Raw genomic sequence first — 18,680 nt, 5'->3', positions numbered from 1 at the left:
AGGGCTGGATACCTTTTAAAGAAGGCACTAGAAGCAGACTGTCATTTCCAATAGATCTGGCTTTTTCTTTAGATAAATGAACATTATTTTCTCTGTTTAGGCCCAAGGAAAAACAAATAAAAGGTAAAGGAAATAAAGGGAATATACATAAGGCAAACATTTCTTTTTTTCTTTCTTTTCTTTCTCTTTTTTATTTGGCATTCAATCTTATCAATTAAATTGTGGCCTTTGTTATTATAAATGTAATGATTCATTAAACTATATTATGTAATATATTTTGACTTTTACGATTAAGTTTTTATAATTCAGTACTATTATGTGTTCTTATACAAACTTGGCAAAACAAAACAAAATTTACAGCATAAATGGGTACCAGAAAACCAAAAGCATCAAACTGATTTACTGTAAGTATTTATAGATATGTGAAAAACATAAAACATATAATGAACTTTCCAAAATATTTTTATTGTTGTGAATTGGTAATTGTATCCTTTGAAAAAAAAGTCTCAAAATTTAACTTCCTTTGCTGCAGAAGCTAGTTTAAAGTGCCATATTATTCATTAAGCATTAATTAAAGAACAGCAGGATGATTAGTAGAATCATCAATATTACAAGAAACATTAGATTGCTCCAGAAGGGGATAATTTAACTAGAAGCACTTTAAATTTCTCAAGTAGTGCAGCTGATAAATTAGGGCGGGGGGGGGGACAAAAACAAAAACTCCACTTGGGGGACATAGACATTGAATCATTGCTTGGAAATACTTTTCTGTATTTATTTTGTTAAGGCAAAACAATAGGGCTCAGGCTCAGTAGCTCCCTAGAAGTGCAGATTTAAGTCAGCCAGTTTCAGAGAAGGCAAACTCTTCTGGTTCTCATGAGAAGGAAATGATCAGTCATTAGTGCTATGTAGCTCTAATGAAAGACTCACAGTGGGTCTGAAATCACCGAATGTTCCTGGCAAGTTTGATGTTCAAGGTGTGAATTCATAAACAACCATCCTATTTGAAAGTTAGCCATTGCTTAGGGTTCTCTATTAGTATCTTATCAAGTACATTCTCAGTTATACCTCTAAGTAACATTTTAGGGACAATGTTGGTGAGAATATGAGAATAGCTGTGACCTCCATATTTCATCAGCCGATGCTTTGTGTGTATGTCATGTGCCATCAGAATTCGATCTTCATAGCCCTCAGCCACCAGGAGACGCACCCTGTAAAAAATGTTAACTTATTATATGTCATTTGTCTTACATTTTAGATTTTCAGGGTGCTGTAACCTCTTTTACTCATAAACTTATTGTGTGTGCTTGTCATAAAGATTCTGCCTTCCAATCTGGCATGTGTACCGGGAGACCCTTAATAAATATTGTGTGGTGATGATGAAGATACTGCTGCATCCTAGAAGGAACATGATCCTTATTCCATGCACACATATATTTCTAGCCTGTGATATTTATGACAGTGCTTGGCAATACTGCATTAAAGATAGCTTCTAGTAGGATGTGCCAGTTTGAATGAATGACCACTTTAGCATTTCACTAAATAACTTTCTTCTGGATTTGCATTTGGCTGTCATCTATAAAATGCCCATCTTAGTGGGCCCATTTTTCAGATCTCATTCTCTCTCTTTCCTTTTATCTAGCAAATAAAATCAATGGCTGTTTGTGATTAAGTTAGGAAAATAAAAGGAATCTCCATACAAGTAAAACATTCTGAGGGTCAAATTAGTTGGTTTGCAAATGAAAGGAGAATGATAAACTACACACTGAAAAAGGTTAGCAAAGGTATGTTCCTCTGTAGTTAGAGGATTTGTCCCTTTGAAGTCTGTGGGAATTCTGGCTTAGTAGTAGTCTCTGAGCATTGTATTGAATTGACCAATACAAATTTATTCTATCTTCCTTCCATGCCAACAAGATTGCTAAAATAATAAGCTGTTCCTTTAAATTTACAGTCAGTTGCCTAAAGGAGAGCTTTCTGACTACTGTCTAAAAATGCAATCCTTTTTGCTTTGTTAAATGCTGTAATCCATAGGGTGAGTCACCTCCTGACAGCCACCATCTGTGTATGTCTGGACTCTGGGCAGTGTCTGCCATGACTTCCATAGGTCTCTGATGGCCCAAGAGGCAATTCGCAGACAATAATGACTCTTCTCTGAGAGTCTCTCTATAGTCTTGTCAATCTCTAGATTCCCAAGTGGATCTAGAAAGATAGACAGCGCCTTCCTCCAGGAGCTGATTATTTGAAAGGTATCTTTTTTGTTTCAATAGCATTACTTGGCATTCTAGTGCATGAGTACTATTTAATCTACTACAGTAAGCAAAATGTGGAGCACTACACACAAAAAAAATTCAAGTGCAAAGCCCTACTCTCTGAGGACATACATTTAAAAATAAATTGTAATTGAAGAGTAGACCTTGCTTTTACAGGTCAAAGGAATACAAGCACCAGAATTGAAGAGCCAACCTGGATGCCTTGTCTGGAAAGCAGCATTCATGCCACGAGTACCCCATGCCTGTCTTATAAGTGCATGTAATGCCATTGTGCCACTAAGATGATCTGCCATGTTGAAATCTGTATAATGTCTTAATGTCCTGATCTGCAGTTACTTTTGGAACAAACTCTATTTAAGGGAATTATCTAAGAAAGTTATATGATCACTTATGAAAAAAAGAGAAAGATTTTAGAGAGTGCATACACGATGAACCTTAATCCACAACAGCAAAGGAGTATCACAGGACAGGAAGTTTTAGGATACACTTTCTTCCCGATATTTTCTGATCATTTCCCTAAGTCTTTGTCTCTTTTCTTTATTTGAGAAATATGATATCTCATGCTACAAAGGCATATTGTATGGATAAACAAATTCCTGTAAGATATCTTGTGTTACATCTTGAAACATGAGGTTATCGAATTGTGAAGCAGTAAAGAAAGAATGTAGTAGACAAGATACTCTTATTTAAAAATGGGAACCCTTAGAGCTCATTAGGTCATGAATCAAGAGACTAATTATCTCACAAGAAAGATAATGTTATGGCTCTAGAAACACAATTATATCTTGATTATCAAGGAAGCCTGCCTGGTCACGCTTAAGCTAAGAGATCATCTCTGAAGTTGTGTCACTGTATGGAAGAACAGTAGTCACAGAGATGCCGCCAGAAGGGAGGAACCACTACAGAGGAGAAGACAAAAAATCACAGTAATTATAGAAATACAAATGAGTTAGTGTTTTGCAAACAAATATTAGAGAGAGACTACAAAGTGTGAAAAGGCAGAGATATAATAAGATTTGAGAAGTGGAGCAGAAGATTGAAAACAGGTGTTAGACACAGAATTTCTGGTGCTGAAAACCAGAGGTAGGCAGAGGCGTGCTTCTATGTTCTTGCACTTCAGAGGTTTAGACTACTATGGCTCAGAAAAGGACCGCAGATGAATGATGAAAACCAAGCACCCTGGGCGTGGGGGAAAATGGGACACTGGAGCATACAACACCCAAAACGTTATTCAGTAATTAACATGAGCTGTACTTGGGTGAAGTGGCCTAATGCATATTTTTAATTTAAGGAAGATTAAGCGTGCACACACACATGCAAACACACACGTGCATGCACACATACACGCACACATAGATAAAATTCTTGATGTATTTCCATACATCCAGAATGTTTACATTTGGCACAATAAAAGCAAACCAAATTAAAGTTCTCATTCTTGAGCTAATAACCAAAAGCTGCTAAGAAGAAATGTTGGAGGAGGCACTGGTCATCCTTGTCTCATATCTCCTCCGCAGATCGCACTTTAAAGGTTCTCTCTCTCTCTTGTTCCAGAAGGTCTGGGGGCCCCATGGAAGGCATGGGGTGCAAATGATACACTGCACTGCTACAAAGAGGCTTAGGAAAAGGAAACAGATCCTAAGTGCAAACTTCCCATATTTCCAAGATGAATCGTAGAACATGTGTTGAGGGCATTCATCAGGAAACCATGTTCCTGAGATCATGAAAGATGAGAAAGACCTACCACACCACCCCATTTTAAATTCCAGATGCATTTAGGCAAAGAATAGTTCCCTCTAAGTATGCACAAACTAGTAGGGTCCTAGGGAAACCTGCTTGCCAAAATCATGTTTGTCAAAAAATTGGTTTGAGTATTCAAAAAAACAAAAAGACCTCGCTCCATTGTCAAGTCAGTTGAAGCACTTTGCTCTTGCAGAGTTGTGTGTCATCACCTTACATAACAAGTGTAACATTTATCAACTAGCTCTCTCTAATGACATTAAACTTGAAGTATATTTGACTGTTAAGGTCATCAAGGAAGAATGCCAAACCACAGGGACATCAGGAGTCATACAGATATATAGGTCAACTTCCCAGGGAAAAGATTCTAAGAATGTTCAAACTGTGGCCGCTGGCTCAAGATCTTCCCCTCGATTCCAATGTGGGTATGTTCACCATCAATAGTTGAGCCTCATGGTTTCTGGATATCACTTCTCAATTCCAGTTTTGCTTACTCCCATTCCAACCAGTTTTCTACACTCATAACCATATTCTGGTCCTCATCATTATAGAGAACTTCTCCCTCTCCAAAATCTCCATCTTCAGTTTCCCACTCTGATCATGCTACCTCTTTCTAATTTTTCCACTTGCCCTCTTGTACTCTACACTCATATAATCAACCACTTCATTAAAGCCTCCAGTTATTTGCCCTGCTGTGTTATTCCTATATATCTGCCTAATCCTCTCTACACTTTCTTCCTTCCAGCTCGGATCCCATGACCCTCAATCTCAACCCCTCCTCTGTTCCTCTGGCTATCAACCGCATCTTTCAGGTAGAATCCCAACCCTCAATCTCTCTAACCATTCACACTTTCTATTTCTACCAACGACGCTTTCCTGGTCCAACTACCAAAACACAAAACATTTAAAAAAAATCACCAAATCATGCCCATAGGTGCCAATATACAGTTAAATAATCATGACTACACACAACACATTCTTGTCAATATCTCTGTCATTCACCCAACAGTCATCCTTAGCCTTTGTATTCCTCTACAAGGGGCTGCCCTGAATCTATTTTTTCTTTCTCAGTTGATGAGCATGTCTGCTTCACAGGGACACTAAAGAACACATGACTGTGTGTCCTCAGTTTCCTGTTCCCCTCCCTAAGACATTTATCTACATGCACATCATTGCTTGCCTTATGCTCTCTCATTTCAATGGAGAAAGTATCCTTTCCAACAACTTTCTGTTTGTTCCCCAGATTCCTTAGGAGCCTGGCTCTATATTTCTCATCTCTCTCGATTTTTTAAAGTCAACATCTATTGAACACTTCTGTATTCTGCATCAGATACTCAGATAAAATACATACTCTATTTCATATTAATTCTGTAACAACCCCGTGGAATGGCACTGCAGGTTGAGTATCCCTTATCCAAAATGCTTGGGACCAGAAGAGTTTTGGATTTTGGATTTTTTTCAGATTTTGAAATATTTGTAGAATGTATACTGGTTTAGCATCCCTAATCTGAAAATCTGAAATTAGAAATGCTCCTATGAGCATCATGTTGGCACTCAAAAAGTTTTGGATTTTGGAGCATTTTGGATTTTGGATTTTTGGATTCGTTATGCTCGACCTGTACTCCCCTCGATTCATTCTCTCTGTCTCTCCCTCTGCTCTTGCTCTTGCTCTTAGCCACATAAACATTGCCCAGCTATTCGCAGAAGCTTCTCCTGATCCTGTGTTGTCATCTACTTCTGCCCCACATCCCTGCTGTCCTCAACTATCATGCCTCTTGAACGATTCACCTCCACATTCTCTTTCCTCTTCCTCATCCCCTACTCATTCCTCAAGCCTTTTCTACCAAGACTGCACTTACTGTTTGTGAAATGACAGATTCCTAATTGTGAAGTCCAATGAACACTTTTCAGTCTTTATCTCACTTGACATTTGCCACATATTACAGGTGTTCAAGCCCTTCTGCTTTAAGCGTTCTTCTCCACCAACTTCCATAACAACACATTTTCCTGATACTATGACTTTAAAAACTTCTTCCTTGAGTGATTATTCCTGACTTCATCCTTTAAGTGTCTGTGTCCCCGGGTCTCTGTCCTCTTCCTTTTCCCTAAGTGTTCTCATTCATTCCCATGGTTCAAACTATTACATACAAACCAATGATGTCTAAGATTTATGTCGCAGCCCAAATCTCTGCTCTGAGCTTCACACTCTTATCTAAGGGCTCCACTGGATAGCAACACTTAGATACTCCCAAATAAAGTCTTCCCTGACAATCCCAAATCTATTTCTCCTCCCAAATTCCTTAACTTAATACATTCAATCTTCATATCATGTGTGACCAAGACCAAATCAGGTAGCCATCCTTGACTCCCTAACTTTTCCACTTGACTACAAAGAACGACTCCTACTTTGTTTTCATCGCACATTAGACAATTTTGGGAAGTTGCATTTTATATGATGTTTGGTCTTCAGACATTCTACTTCTAGCATTTAAGTTGCAGTCACCTGTTTAATGAATACTTTTAGTAAAGCGTTTCAAATATTATTGTAGAAAGTTATGACTTTGGTGTGGTCAGCCTGGGGAAGAAACAACTTATTTCATTAGGGGTAAAAGGAGAAAAATATCTTTTGTTCTCTTATTGTCACGCAGGGGTTGAGTATTATCCGTGTTTCTTGTCAGCTGCCCATCTGCACTAAACTTCTAAGTCTCTCCTAAGCTTTAGCTTACTTAGGATGACTCATTTTCTCCTTGAAATAATATATAGGGATTTTTCTCCCTGAAACAGCATAGATATATTTTTCTCTGCAAGTCTATGGTTCAGCCAGCTTACTGTTTTCTGAATCTTTGCTAATACTCACCCAGATATGACAATCAAAAAGAGCTAGTAAAAGGGAACGCTATGAGAGATTTCATCATATTCACCTTCTAATTCTTTTGTTATCATCAGGCATGTCAATATCCGGATTGAACTGGTAATGAAGGAGCTGGGTACCAAAGAGATCAAATTCCAAGTAACAGCCAAGTTGAGCAAACTCCAGTAGCTCTTTCTTATTAAGTATAGTCCTAGAGACAATAAGACAGATGCATTGTTATTATAAAGAGCATATTTTCCACATATACAGATTAGAAGTTTTAAGCATGCTATGTACTAGAACATAGTTTAACTCAAGTAACAGAACTTTTGAGTTGGCTCTTAGGATGTTATTATAAAATAGTAAGTTCAATTTGTTACCAGAAACAAGAGAACTTACCCATCCAAAAGGGGCTTTCCCTTCTGAAGTACTTGGGAACTATAGACACTACAGACTTATTTTAATTATGCTTCCATTACTCAAAAACATTTTTGTAATTCTCCTTTAGAACTGTCTTCAGGATATGTCCCACATTCATTTGACATTATACAAATCCTTTGTGGGATAAATTTTTATCTTCTGAGGACTGCTGTGAACTGTGGAAACTATCAAAGGAAATTTGGCATCAGGTCTGGTGAATTAGGTGAGTAATACTAATCTGGGTGAAAAAGGAAGCTTTATTGTAAGGCAGCAGGGTGATTTTCTTGTGAAGTTTGCAAAGTGGCTCTTAAATTAATTCCAAAGCCTACATGAATATCACTCCAACCTTTTTGTTAAAGGTACAATATTCTTACAGATATTTATGTTCTGGTTTGCTTATTTTTTAAACAAAATTTATTATTTTATGGTAATTTTTATGGACATCTTATTTCAATAGGCATATTAAGAATAATCTCTAATTTAGGATGTAAGACTATCTCAATGAATGGGAAGAGAGAGAAATATAAGTATAGACTACAAACAGAGTAGAGCATGGGGCAAGAGTAGATTATCTTAAGAAATTTAGATTATAACAAATAAAGATCCACTAAGGTGACCCCAAATACCACTGTAGAGATCCAATCATGTAGAGAAATGAGGAATAAAAACATCCTACTAGAAGACAATGCCAAAAAAAAAAAATGAGGGAAAAATATTCTCCATTATACATTGCATGCAGGAATTTAAGGACCTACAGAAAACAAGTGTTTATTTGGGATCCAAAATTGTCCAGGAAAAGAGCTGAGAATGTTAGACAGTTGTTGTCTTATTAGGCTTTTTAGCCACGCTGATATTCTATTACTTTGGTAACTCCAGGTTGCAAGGATTAAAGCACTGTTACACATCTATAAGTCTGCTTCTAAGAGGTCGGAAGTCTTTTCAAGGTCTTTCTTCCAAACCATAGGAGGACCAATTAAGCCTTCGTGTGTCATGGGCGCATGTGGTTTCTGCTTTCTTGGGATGTCCTGGGCATTGACTATTGACTTTCACTCTGAGCTCTCATCTTGGGGCCAGCTCCTTTTTATTCTATTCACCAGTTTAGCATAACTCATAGTTCACAATACTGTTTTAGGTAGGAAGGCTAAAAAAAAAAAATCTTTCCTTTATACTAAAAAATGTGCATTAGTTCTATGCATTCGTCTATTAATACTACTCCTTTTCTATCTTCTTGCTATGGAGACCATCTTTTGCTTCCAAAATTACTAGAGTAAAAGAATATATGTTTTTCTATAGTAAACCTATTCTGTTTTCCCCAAAAAAGCTATGCTTAAAAACAAAGTATACACAATTAAAATAACATAAGGGGGAAGATACACATTTAGCATTTCTCTTTTTGAGTCAATTCAATTCAATTTGTTAATTACCCAATGTGGGCTAGGTACTGGGGAGGGGAGAGAGGAGGTAGATGAAAGCATCAATGACAGGTTGGATCAGACTTTAATTTCTGGTCTAATGTCCTAAGATGAAGTTTTCTAAATTTTAGATGATATATTGAGGTGTATACTTAGTGAAAACCCCACAGTAAATGTAAAACCATACGACAATCTTTAGTGTTAGTTCCAATTGAAAATAAAAAGAAAACTTGGTTATCATCATCATAGCTGACAAGTAAAAAAACTTACTTTATGTCTGGCATTGTGCTAAGTGCCTTCCATTTATTATCTCATTTAATACTCTGAAAAATCTCATCAGGTCTCAATTTTACAGACGAAGACACTGAGACTTGGAGATTAGATACTCACCCAAGGTGAGGTGCTAGAATTCAAATTAATTTCTAGAACCTCCTCTCTTAACTGTGATACTCTATGACTTCTCCTATTGCTAAATCTTTTTTACACAAAGGACATTTTCCATAGTTATACAGTATATTTTAATTTTAATTTTTACATTTGATTATTTCCTGTGGTAGTTAATTCTAAGGGTCAACTTGATTAGTTTAAGGAATATCTAGAAACCTGGTAAAGCAATCTTCTTAGGTGTGTCTGTGAGGGTGTTTCCAGAAGAGATTAGCATGACAGGCTGAGTGGACTGCGTGGGAAAGACCTGTCTCAATATGGGTGGGCACCATTCAATCTGCCGGGAGCACAGAGAGAACAAAAAACAGAGGAAAAGGTGAATCTCTCTATCCACTGGAGCTGGGACACACTCTGCTCTCTTGTCTGTAGATATCAGAACTTGAGACTCTTCGAGGTTCCAGGCTTTTGGGTTCCAGGCCTTACACCAATGGCATCATCAACTTCCCTGGTTCTGAGGTTTCCGGACTCAGACTGCGCCACGTTACCGGCATCCAGTTTGCAGATGGCCTATCATGGGACTCCTCGGCCTTCACAATTGCGTGAGCCAATTCCCCTAATAAATCCTCTCTCATATATATAAGTATATATATAAATGTATATCCTACTGGTTCAGTCTCTCTGGAGAATCCTGACTAATACACTTTTCCACAGTACCCACAAACTACACTTGAAAAATGATGAATTTACCATTCAAGGGTAATTTGAGGGTAAGAAAGTGAAAACCCCGGAAAGCTAAGAAAGGATTAGCTTGTGGAGATCTTTAATTGCTAGGTCAGACAGTAGCTGCATATAATAAGCAGGATTAGACATTTACAATTATTACAGAAGGCAGCTATGCTCACCACTATGCCACCAACGCCACCTGTCTTTACAGTTATTTTGGACAATTTGAATAACATGGTCAAAGGAAGAAAAGAAATTGTATTCATCATGACAATCACTCACTTTCTTACTATGAGCCTTACATTGCTCTAAGTCCCTTACAAATATTAAGGGGCACAGAGGCAACTTCTGTCACCACACCAGACCTCTCTCCTGAAGTCCAGACTTGCATGGCTAACTGCCTGCTTGGTATCTCCACTCGGATGTCTAATAGACAGCTCAAGCTTAATAGGACCCAAATTGAACCCCTCATCTTCCACTCAAACCAGCTGCTCTGACACCCTTCCCTATGTCAGTTGATGGCAACTCCATTCTAGCAGCTCAGGCCCAAAACCCTGCAGTTGTCCTTGACTACTTCCTTCCTCTCCCTCTCCACATTATATCAGGATATATTTGGCTCAACCTTCAGACAGGTCATCACCTCCCCTGCCATGCTCCTGATGCCAGTCACCACAATCTCTTGCAGGACACCCAGCTCCTACCTTTGCCCTGTTACAGTGTGTTCTAAATAGAGCTACCTCCATGCCTGAGTCAGATCAGTTCTCTCCTCTGCTCAAAACCCACCAATGGTTTCCAGTTTCTCTCAGAGTAAAAGCCAAGGCCTTACAGTGGTTCACAAGGCCCTGGTGATCTCTTTCAACGTTATCTTACAAAAGCCTCATCTAAAAGAGGAATGGGACTGTAAGAACCTAATTCTCCAGATAACAATGATATATCAATATTACTTTTATTGTAAGTGTTATCTGAAGAATGGAACTAAAGGTAGAGATCTCTTTCTAGAGAAAGACTAACATTGCTCAAGAAAATTCATCAACACATGTAAGTTTCAAAAGTAACCCTTGGGAATTTTTATCCTGTAGAAAAGCGTATAGAAAGGGATTTGACTTTAAGGAAACTGGTTCTTCTGTAAAATTCTCTTAAAAATTTCAGAGTCACATGTATGGGAGAGGATTCCTTCAGAAGGGAATCAATTAAGCTAATATTTTGGATATTAGGAAAATGCAGTTGAAAAGAGGTACAGACAAATTTGCTGTCATTAAAAAGCCAGCTATAATTATAGTTATACTTATTATCTTTTTCTCCACCCTCTGATTATTTTTCTCCATCTTATACAAAAGGATTTGGGTCCCCCAGCAGGGGGTTGAGCCTGTTTGTCAGTCTTTAACCCACCTGACTACTGCCCCAGGCTATTGGTCAGCTTTTTCATTGTCATCTCTGCCTTCTAACTCTTTAAATTTCTCCAAACTGGGGTAAATACAGCAAACTCATTTGGAACCCTTTGATGTTGGAGACCAGCAGGTTCTGCCTTGGGTTCACCCAAGCTTTGATGATAGTGTTGTATTTAGACCTTTGTTTTAACCCCATCAATTTCCATTGTATTCATCCCATTTCTTAATAACTATCTAAGGATTTCCACCCTGCTGAGAAGTGTTTCGTGACTTTCTTTTTCTTCTTAGTTTCATGCCTATCAGTGTTTTCTTTATTCACCTTATTTCTTAATAACCTTTAAAAAACTCGCATCTTTCTGGGATGAGTCCTTTGACTCTCCCCTCTGCCTTTCACCATTCTCTTGTTAATTACGCTAATGTTTTAATGTCACCTCTGTAAGACCCATGAGGAGAAATTATGACAGCAAATTTGATAAGGTTTCCTGACAGTCTTTCTGTTTTGCAGCAGTAAGGTTGTATGGAGTGCCCATGCTAAAGGAGCCCCTGTAACCACAGCATTCTTCCTGGTCATCATTAAGCTAGTTGTGCATGGCATTTACACAAATCACATCAGCTGCTTCATCTGGGGTGCTCCACTTGGCATTTATGGCGGGGGTAGGTAGTCCCCCTTCTCAGGGTAAACAGATGTTCCAGTGGCTTTTATCCAGTCCATCAGGCTGTCCCTCAGGAATAACTTCCCATGTGTCTGGGTCATAGACAGCCATCTGTGATTGTTCCATAGCAAGTTGTGGGTCTTCCATCAACCCAAACATTCTTTTCCACTCTGCAGCATTGAAAACCAAAGATACTGCTCCTAAATTAGTTACTCTCAGTATCCATTTTAGGTAAATGCTACTCAGGGAGTTTATGGTACCAATCTACAAAATAAAATAATTCCTTCACATTATACTCTCCGATCTCAGTTGTTTCCTGGTTTTGCCCTTCCCCCACATTGACTACCTTCTTAGTAACCACAGATCTTAGCAGTACTTCCTGTCGTCTGTGCATAATTTTTCCCTTGGAAGGCAGCTTTGAGACTAGTGGCTGAAGCTCAGATCCACTGAACTCTGAGCTTGGTCTAGTATCAAGGTGTGACCCAGCACTCACTTTCGTTTTAGCTATTAAAGATAACAATAACCAAGGAATTGAATATTTTGCTTTCTTCTTATTAGTTTGCATTTCCTTATGCAACCAGTGAACCAACTCCCTGAAAGTTGAATCCATCTCTAAATTCCACTGGTAACTTTCACCTCTAGTAACTGATCGCAGCACAGCTGCTGCTCCATACCATGGGTCACCACGTGGCCACCTAGGAATCAAAAGTTCTTCATCCCCCATTCTTTCACATTTTCTCTTCCAAAGCCACATTTCTCTGAGCCAGGGCCATTCTAGCAAACTCCACTTCTCTGACACCAATTCTGTGCAAATATATAGAAAAATACAAACTGTTTTTCCTACACTCTTACTCAGCATCAATCACAATCATCAAGAAGACCGACTTCTGACTCCCATGACCAAATGCGGGGGATGGGGGTGCCCCCACCAAGCAACCAGTTCTGCAGTGGACACCAACAGGGTGTCCTCTAATTCAATTCTGACACTATCTACCAGGAGATAGCATCAGATCCCCCAGGTTGAGGACTCAGTCCCCAAGACTACTCCTACTGATGCCTTCTGATGCCAACAACAAGCTATAGGTTGTTCTACTAGTGCTTCTGACCGACTGGCTATAAACTGGGGTTCCCACAACCCCATCCTTAGGTTTTACTAATTTGCGGAGCGGCTCCCGGAACTCAGGGAAACACTTACTTATATTTACCAGTTTATCGTAAAGGATATTACAAAGGACACAGATAAAGAGATGAATAGGGTGAGGTGTGAGGGAAGGGGCATGGACACCACCCTCTAGGATGCTCCATGTGTTCAACTGTTTGGAAGTTCCTTATTATTATTTTTTACTGACATTTACTGGTATGACCTCCTCTGGAGGTCTCCTTCAGCTAAGCATTAGTATGAAGGCTATTAAGAAATGAATTCACTTAAATTCTCCTTATTAGAGAAGAAGAAACAGTGCAGAATTCATGGAGAGAAAGTTGTGTTAGCGATCACACATATTTTTCAAAGAAAAATCCTCAAAAAAAAAAAAAGAATGTGGTATTAGATGTTAATGGGAGACGTAGGTGACAAGAAAACAAACACCTAACAATCATCAGCCATACAAAAACTACATTAGGAAGGAAAGGCCATGCCCAGCTTACAGATGAGGAAACTAAGTCTCAAAAAAGGTAAGAAACTCAGCTTCCAAACTGAGGAGCTGGGAAGAAGCCCAGACTGCTTTCGTGTCCAAAAGCCACATTGTTATCCCGGGCTGCTCTTCCGAGGTGAGAGCACCACAGCAGCTCTGTTTGCTCCTTGAGGGCATTTATTCTGTAAATACACACCATCATGAAGACATCTAGGAGCACCCTGCACCATGATGTCTAACAAGGTGACTTACCACCACGAAACTGACATTCAGTTGGATGGCTTCCAGGGACTGCCAAGGTGCGACTGAAGTTGCATTAATGCAAGTGACTTTCTTTTCTCTTGGAGAAATGATTGACCCCAAATGTCAATATGGCACCATGGGAAAATGGACTCTGCTTGACATCCTTCAGATGAGGATTAAACAGAGGTCTTGCCCCTCCCAGTCATCAACGCTCTCATGGCATGCCTCATAAGAGTGGAGGTGCTAACCCCAGCCACTCTCTCTCATTCCGTATTCCACATCTATGCATAATTCTATTCTTTCTTATTCCAATCTTCCCCGGCTTTTAAGGTTGGTATTTTTCACTTCTTGCCCTAAACACTCAGTGAGGTGGTTGTGACATGCAAAAGAGCTACGCATTTCACAGTGAAGAAAGTCCCTTCTCTAAGGTGGGTGAAATGTTTGGAGTGTCATTTATGAACTATCCTGGGATTTCCCAGGAGGTAGATAAGATTTTTTAAATTAAATATTTGTTCATGTCATTCATGTGATATCATTTCTTCTGCTGCATATTTTATACTTTTGCTCCTCAAAGAATAGATGAATTCTCTCTACATAAGGGACAGGCATACATTTAGGAAAAACATATTGCCATTGGCTAAGAAAATGGTATCTGAAGTGATTTGGCTATCTTCATTTTCAGAATACACTTATCATTTACCTGCTGTTTTATGACTGGTACTAAAATGAAAGACAGTTGATTCTGGTTTTCAACTCCCCCGTTATATTCTAGATCTTATCCATGTGCTGAGGGGTTTAGTTTAATGTCAAAATGCACTCCGAGTAGGAGTAAGGACATCTGTGTAAAGTGATAATTTAGACAAGAGTCTGTGGGATCTCTAGGTAGAAAGAACTAAGGAGCAGAGGAAAGGGTGTGATTCATGGGTGTGATCAAGGTGATAACAACACCTACCATTTGTCTTGGACTTTGCTGTTTCAAATAACTCTCAAATACATTGTTTCATTTCATGCATTCAAGCACACCTTCATGAATTAATTCAGCAGACCTCTACTATCACCTATCTTGTGTTATCCTCTGTGCTGGGAATACAGATATAAATAAGAAATGCAAGCTGCCATCTCAAGGAATTTATAGTCTGTGAAAGAAGATAAGAGACTTAAACTAATAATTACAATTACATGTATTGAAACTTTTTATAGTACAAATAAATACAAAGTATTATGAAAGAATAATGAATGAAGTGATTCATCTGATTTTTTTAATTCATTTTTTCTCATTTGATTCATTTTGATTAGTCTGAGTTGAGTCTTGAAGTATACTATCCAGAGAAATTGGAGTAGTTCAGGTGTTGGGTAAGAGATAGACAATCCAGAGAAACACCTGTTGAGAGGCAAAAAAAAAAAAAAAAAAAAAAAAAGTTTAGCAGAGCTAAAGTGCATGAGGGGAAAAGCATCCATCCGTCTAAAAAGAAATTGTTGATCACCTACTTACTATGAACCATGAACTGGGAAAACAAAGACAAGTAACACACAGTCCCATCCTTTAAGAAGCCTAGTAGGGAAAAGAGATATGGAAACAAATAATTGCTATATAGAGTTCACCAAGTGTCATCATAAGAGGAATAGGAACTGGACTGGCAAAGAGATGAAGATATCGAACACCACTTGGCTGCTTCAGGAAAATCTTCATAGAGAAGAAAACCCCTGGTGAATTGCATACTGAAGAAAGACTTTACCAAATAGGACATTCATAGCAGAGCGACTAGTGTGTATGAGAAGCAGATAAAAACAATCAGCATACACACTAAAAGACATGATCAGTGTGGCTTTAGCACAGATGCTGTGTGGGCACTGGAGAACGATGGGAGATGGGGTGGAAAAACTTTGGATTTTGTGCCTAAGGCAAGTGGAACCCACTGAAGGGTTTTACATCAGGTGGCAGGAATGTAATCAGGTTTGCATTTGAAAAGATCAGTCAGGTGGATGGAGGTGCTAGATTCAGGAACAAGGCTAAGGGAGTGATTCCTCTTTGGAGATTTACAATAGTTCAGGTGACAAATGCAGGACTGAGTTTAGGTAACAAGAGAGGAGTGAACAGGAGGGGTTGTATGCAGAGATCTTAGTGAGGTAGATAAGTCTTATGTGGGGATACAGGGGAAGGAGGAATTTTGGCCAACATCTAGGTGAATAGTGCTATCATTGATCAGAATAAGGAAAGGAGAAGGAAGGGTAACCATGGGGCACTGTCATTACACTGACAATGATGGAGGAGGAGACTCAAGGACCTGTCCTGGACAATTGATTAGATGTTGGCACCATTAAAGGAGCAGGTTCTGAAACTCACAATAAACTGGTGAAATAATTATGTCATATATTAATGTCCTTGCACAAATAGAGAAACTGCAGCATAGACCTTTATAAGTGATCCACAACCCAGGTATCCCAACTCCTTGTCTAGTGACTTTTCCATTATGCTGTGCTGTGACTTTATTGTAATTCATCAGCCATTCCAATCTGTGAATACCTGAACTTAGAGGGTTGTGTAAAGGCAGCTCTGTTTTGGTCACTGAGTTAGCTCACGGCTTCAACATGTGCAAGTGTGGAATACGTTCCCTGCTAAAACTTACAGACTTAATCAAGTAATTTTCTAAAATTGGCATACAAATATAATAATGAGATACTTATATATACTACTGATTTATTAAAAATAGCATTGAATTTCAATGACTAATCATTAAAAAAATTGTTTACTAAAAAATTAACTCCAAAAAACCTCTTTGTCCTATTCCCCTCTGAATTTTACAATTTAAAACATATGTATGGTAGAGTTATGTGGAACTTTTTATTTATAAATTTCAACTACTACTTAAAAGAGTTAACTAGAACTATTCATCTAATAACTGAAAATGAATTCAATTATTTATAATGCAATATTTAGAAGAATTTAATGCATAAATTACTGTAATCTAATGATTATAATCTAATTTACTATAATCTAATACATTTAATACTGACAATTTTAAAACACTATTCACGTACGTTCCTATACTGCTAATGGCAGCTCCATCTCTACTATGAGATCTGCTAAATTTCAATACATTTTAACTAATTTCAGTTAATTAAAAATAAATTTGAATGTCAAAAATAGAAACTAAATAGGTATAAGTTTTTTATATGTGGCAAAACATTGCCTGTGATTTAAAAAAAACATAATTTGCAATTTCAGTTAAATGTTTACCAAGAATTTTAATTTTACCCAAACTTAAGCCATCAAGTAGAATGATGCATTCATATTAATGTACTATTTTTTTTATGCCCATTCATGTAGGTATTTTAAAGATTCATTTATCTTTTGTTATAGGATTCTTTTTGTGTTAAGACATTACTTTTATTGAACAGTATTTCTTTTTTGTTTATTTGGCAATTATTTCCTTTTTCATTTTTTTAAAATTTAATTTATATTTTAATTTTTTATTGAAACATAATTGATGGTATATACCTGTGGGGTACCGCATTGAAACCTATAAAACAGTATTTTCCATATTAGACAATAACCGGGAATGAAAAACAATAGAAAAATAATTCAGATTGCCATTATCCATATTTTAACAAGCACTTTCCTGCTACCTTATTCAATTCTCTGGTTGCTTGGATCCACACAAGGATGTATAGTGACATCATAGGAAGGAATGATGTCACTCTTAATATTATGACTTAAATGTAGGCTTAAGCAAAAGGAACAGATGGGTGCAGGAGAGAAAAACCCTTGTTTAAATTAGACTGAAACCAGAAGTTGGCTCTGAATTGTAAAGTGTAATTAAAACTTTATTTTAATATACATTTCACAGTTTAAACATCCTAGGAAGAGCTTTTTACCATATGAACTTTCCAGCTGCCACACAGCACAAAAGAGTTTGCGTTTTTCATGTAAGACGATACACGGTTCAAGGAATGACAGCATTGAGGAGAGTGAAGATAAATCTCATAGACATGGCAATCCTATTTGTTAAAATGTCACATTTCATGGGAATGGTGTCAGAGTCATGAAAAATTGCTTTAAAAAAAAATTACTAGTGGAAGGCTTTGGTGGGTAGAATGTACTGAGTAGAATATATGACAATGCCTTCTTTTGCACTGATAGTAGGCACATGTGCCCGGTGTCTCTGTTAGAGTGTAATTTGGGATACTCAACAAATATCAATTACTACCATAACTTCATTGCATTTTATTTGGCACTATTTACATACCTAAAAAAAACCTGGTGCATTTCTGTTTGTCAAACATTTGCCTGGATTTCTTTTACCCTCCCCGCCTTCCTTCCTTCCTTCCAAAAGGTCTCACATTAGAAGGAAATCCATAGTAAGCAATAATGGGGGGAGGGGGGGATTGCATAATGCTTAAAGGGTTAAAAATAATTTTTCTTAACCCCTTTTGCCAAAGAAACTTGGAGGTGGAAGTGAGTTGCTGCAAGCCACACAGCAAGGATGTGCTGGTGCCAGAACTTGAAACCAGGCAACTGGACTCCAGCATCTCTCGTTTCTCTATTGTCCCCCATGTCGCATTAATAAAAGAATGGCTGCTGCCAATGCTGTCACACAATTTCAAACTAAAATGTATTCAAGGTTTGTGTCTCTATATCACTGAGTACTCTTTACAAAACAATGTAGATTTTTATGTAAAGTTTATGCACAGTTGTACCCAAGTGTGTGTATATATATATATAACTGGCTGTGATGATGTGTTTTAAAGTGTCTAGTTTTTACATTTTCCTATCTTCTGTCATAGCGAAAACAGAGGAAACGTCAGTGGACATTAGTAACTGGAAAAAGGGAAGTGTTATTAGTATATATTTTCTATAAAAAATTCTCACTTGCTTATCAGGCCTCTCCTTTGTTGTCTGAACTTATTTCTTTAATTTCCCTCTCTGTGGTTGGATCTGAGCCAAAATGACTGAAATAACTCATT

General features: G+C 37.8%; 1 protein-coding gene across 7 annotated transcripts in view; it reads right to left on the bottom strand.

The window, feature by feature from the left end:
* Nucleotides 1-443: 443 nt before the first annotated feature.
* The window catches only part of PTER (phosphotriesterase related), a 59,078-nt gene continuing 40,841 nt past the window's right edge, over nucleotides 444-18,680 (bottom strand). For 5 of the 7 annotated variants that reach the window (XM_063101295.1, XM_063101296.1, XM_063101299.1 and 2 more), the window contains 2 exons: nucleotides 6,932-7,072; nucleotides 444-1,211 (listed from right to left, as the gene is read on the bottom strand). In XM_063101295.1, coding sequence (XP_062957365.1) covers nucleotides 1,001-1,211; nucleotides 6,932-7,072 — 352 coding nt within the window. In that variant the 3' untranslated portion in view covers nucleotides 444-1,000. Of the gene's footprint in view, nucleotides 3,888-6,931; nucleotides 7,073-18,680 lie in introns of all 7 variants that reach the window. The other 2 variants (XM_063101297.1, XM_063101302.1) reach the window with 2 other exon arrangements.

The sequence above is a fragment of the Cynocephalus volans genome, chromosome 6, assembly GCF_027409185.1.
Source record: "Cynocephalus volans isolate mCynVol1 chromosome 6, mCynVol1.pri, whole genome shotgun sequence".
NCBI classification, from domain to species: Eukaryota; Metazoa; Chordata; class Mammalia; order Dermoptera; family Cynocephalidae; genus Cynocephalus; species Cynocephalus volans.
The sequence above is the reverse complement of the archived record's forward strand: the minus strand, read 5'-3'. Positions and strand labels throughout refer to the sequence as shown.